Here is a 3,687-nt window from a genome sequence, read left to right on the forward strand (position 1 = left end):
GCATAACCACTTTTAAATATTAGATTTATAACTACATTTCTCTGTGATGCGGACATTTCTTTGTTGTTGAGGCACTCAATCAAAATATTACATAACCTCTCTCAAATCTCTGGCCAAAAATGCTTATAAAAGCTATTATACCGTCTGTTCCAGTCGCTTTATTACTTTTCATATTAAACAAAGCTTGTTTACACTCATCAATTGTAATTATATTTTCACAATAAACTTTTTGTTCCTTTGTACACTCGGACATACTTTTTTCATTAAGTTGGTGCATTTTTTCTTTATTTAATAACTGACTAGTCTGAACTCACTTCAACAGTACTTGTATCTCGAAATAATAGGGAATTTTCGCTCCGGGAGTTGAGAAGAGTACCGTAGTATCCTGTGTCACAGTGCCCTAAAACTCACATGGTTTAAGTTGTCGAAAGTTTGTTTTTTAAATCAAGAAAACTTATAGTGCTTTTGTAAAATCAGGAAAAGATATAGTTTTGCTTAAGCCTCAATATTAGTTTGACCATGGAGGAATTAATTTCTGAATGGTTTGACGCAGCTGACGGTGCACCATTGCCATGTCGAATTTTTGGATCGACTTCTTTTTCTATATATTTAAACAAAACAAAGAATATACCGACGCAGCGGTGACCTAAAATGAAAAAAAGAAAAACAAAATATGTAAATGTAAACATCTTGTAAATGTAAACATCTTTGTATATGTAAACATCTTGGATCGACTTGTTAGATAATCTGATTGTATTTGTTGTCAAAAGATATTACGAACTTTTAAGGTGGTCGCTTACGGGAGGAAAATCATAAGAAAAATCCAAGTCAAAAAGTGGTCGCAGCCACTGGCAGGAAGTGTTGGCTTGCGAAAGGTATATAATGCGCTGATTAAATAATAAGAACAAACGGGACCATAGTGGACGGTAATGGCTATGATTGTTACGGGAGGTGGTCGCACAAGGAGGTTTAATTGTATTATACCAGGGAAAAGTTAATTTATACTCTTCCAATTATACCATAACACTGTAATAAATTACAGCATTTTCATTTGCTACCTCGATCCGGGTGACCAGAGAGTTACCATGATTGTAACAAAATGTTTTTTATTTTAATTTTTATTACTGTAGACACAAAATTCGAGATAGATGACACGGCGTGTGTGCAGGGTTTGAGGCAAGGGTCACTCAGTTACTGTACTCGGAATCCTTAATAAAAGGAGGATGGCTTACATTCCATATACATTAATATATATTTTTTTAACATTCCCGATCATTTAGTACTATTAATCAGGATTTTTTAAAAATTTTTATTAACTAAAATTAAAGTTATGGAATGATATCATGTTTACAGTTAGTCTTATATCATTCGTCATCAATGCATTGTCAGTCAAAATTTCATCTTAACATTGTAAGCTTAATATAAGTTGTAAGCCTATTAAAGACTTGAAAGATATTATTAATATATTATTCTCCTGAAGACAATTGAAGGAACTCAATCGAAACGTCAAGACATTCTCAAACAACAACAGTTCTTTTCAGATCTATCTACGTGGTATACTGCAAGCATTAATATATATTATTAATATGCCTACACAATTGTTTTAAGGCAATGCCAGATTTCAACCGGAAGTGTATTCGTACGTAGCTAGTGATGCTATTAAAAATACGACTGTAAGGTTAATTTCGAGTTTAGTGACCAGGTAAAATATCTACTTTTTAAGTCGATGTTTAATGCTTAATTTAGTATAGACGAGAATATGCGTAAGGACATTTTGAATGCCCAAAACGTCCAAGTTTATATATTTACCAAGTAGACAGAAGAGGTAGACTTGTGTTTCATAAGCAATTCCGTGAGCAAAGGTCAAGCTTTATTATATACCGTCTACAAACAGTTTGTAGGCCTAGTTTATAAATAGTTATTTAACACTAAGTACAGTATTCGTTTACACATTATACCCCGTGGCTTGCAGCTATGCATTCCAAAATGTTCACAACCATTACTTTTTCCTGCATCATTGCGTTAGTTTACGGTCAATCTCCACACGTAATTACAACGTTGGGAGAAGTTGAAGGAAAGACGATTCTTTTTTCTGAAGATTCATACATAGGTGTCAATAAGTATATCGATGTATACAAGGGTATTCCATACGCCGAGCCCCCAGTCGGTAGTCTGCGCTTTGAGAAGCCGCGCCCAAAAGAACATTGGATAGGTACCTTGAACGCGACAGAATATAGTCCACCGTGCATCCAGCCTGTAGATGCAAATCCGTATACAGTTGTGGGTAAAGAAGATTGCTTGAACTTAAACATCTTTGTTCCCCAATCTAAGGTAAAGAATCCTCGATTCTGTATTCAGTAAATATTTTGTCATATAATTATTTTTTATTAAATAGTATGTTGTATAGTTAGGCCTATGCGATATTGTTTTTACCAACATATTATTTGTTTAATGCTTCATAGATTTATTATTACTATTTTATTATTATTTAGCCACATAACGCATCTGTCATGTTATTCATTCACGGAGGAGGCTTCCTGACAGGCACTGCCTCAACAGACGATTACTCTGGGGTGGTATTAGCTGCCACCGGCGACGTAATTGTGGTAACCATCAATTACAGGCTCAACTTTTATGGTTTTCTTACAACAGGTACGGATAAAATATATTCATACTTTAACAAACTAAATATTGCTTGAAGTTTCAGTGCTAACTACAGATAGGCTTACATTATTATGTAAAGAAAATAATAAATTATGTAATATTTTATATGACAATAATCATTATGAGATTTAAACATAGTATTTAACCTCGTGACTACTAAAACCCTGAGATCGTAAGTTCTTAACCATCAAACCGTAACATTCATACACTCTATAACAACCATGGAGGAATAAATTTAGCTTATTCCTCCATGCTTGACAGTAGCGACGTAATAAGTGTTAATAGCCAATTGACTTATTTAGACATTATTTACTTACTGTTAAGACCAATATTTAATCTCATATGTTATGAAATTCTATAAAATAATAATTTACATATATTGAAATCATTAATGTATATTGTAAATAGGCCTATTAAAAAAGCGGCAAATTTTCTGCACAATCATGTGTTTAAAGATATTTTTTCGACTACTGAATCTCATAGAAACTACCTTAAGGAATCACAGTTACTGGCTTGTATAGAATATGGAAAATGAGCATATAGGCCACCTCTAACTATAACTCCGCTGGAAACCTTATTTTTCCCCCACAGGAGATGATGACTATCCCGGCAACGCAGGACTGTTCGATCAGCTTGAGGCTTTGAAATGGGTAAACAAAAATATTGGAGGTAAACTGTGCTTATTGATGAATGAAAACAAAAGCAATAAAAAATATACTTCCAAATATCTGCTAACCATATACATTTATGATAATTCAAGAAGAAATATTTCAAAATTAAGCTCTTCTTTTATATTTTTCTTAATAATACTCACGATGTTACTATGCCATCTGTTTTTACTATAATGATAGGAACAGATGTTGGAATAATGTCATTTTTGCCTTACATTTTGTAGACTAAAGTAATATGCGGTTTCCCCATCATAAGATTATGAATTTTAGGGTCTGATTTCAATTGATGGATAGGGCCTACTGCTTAGCTCAAATAAGCAATTCTACTAATACTACTTAATTAGTATATATA

General features: G+C 33.1%; 1 protein-coding gene across 1 annotated transcript in view; it reads left to right on the top strand.

The window, feature by feature from the left end:
- The first annotated feature begins 1,891 nt into the window (after window positions 1-1,891).
- LOC117120808 (acetylcholinesterase-like) overlaps window positions 1,892-3,687 on the top strand; it is a 6,150-nt gene continuing 4,354 nt past the window's right edge. Inside the window, exons 1-3 of the mRNA XM_033265887.1 lie at window positions 1,892-2,331; window positions 2,493-2,652; window positions 3,256-3,444. Coding sequence (XP_033121778.1) covers window positions 1,975-2,331; window positions 2,493-2,652; window positions 3,256-3,444 — 706 coding nt within the window. The 5' untranslated portion in view covers window positions 1,892-1,974. The remainder of the gene's footprint in view (window positions 2,332-2,492; window positions 2,653-3,255; window positions 3,445-3,687) is intronic.

Source organism: Anneissia japonica, unplaced genomic scaffold, assembly GCF_011630105.1.
Source record: "Anneissia japonica isolate Jap-2015-1 unplaced genomic scaffold, ASM1163010v1 scaffold8356_len68927_cov204, whole genome shotgun sequence".
In the NCBI taxonomy this organism is placed as follows: domain Eukaryota; kingdom Metazoa; phylum Echinodermata; class Crinoidea; order Comatulida; family Comatulidae; genus Anneissia; species Anneissia japonica.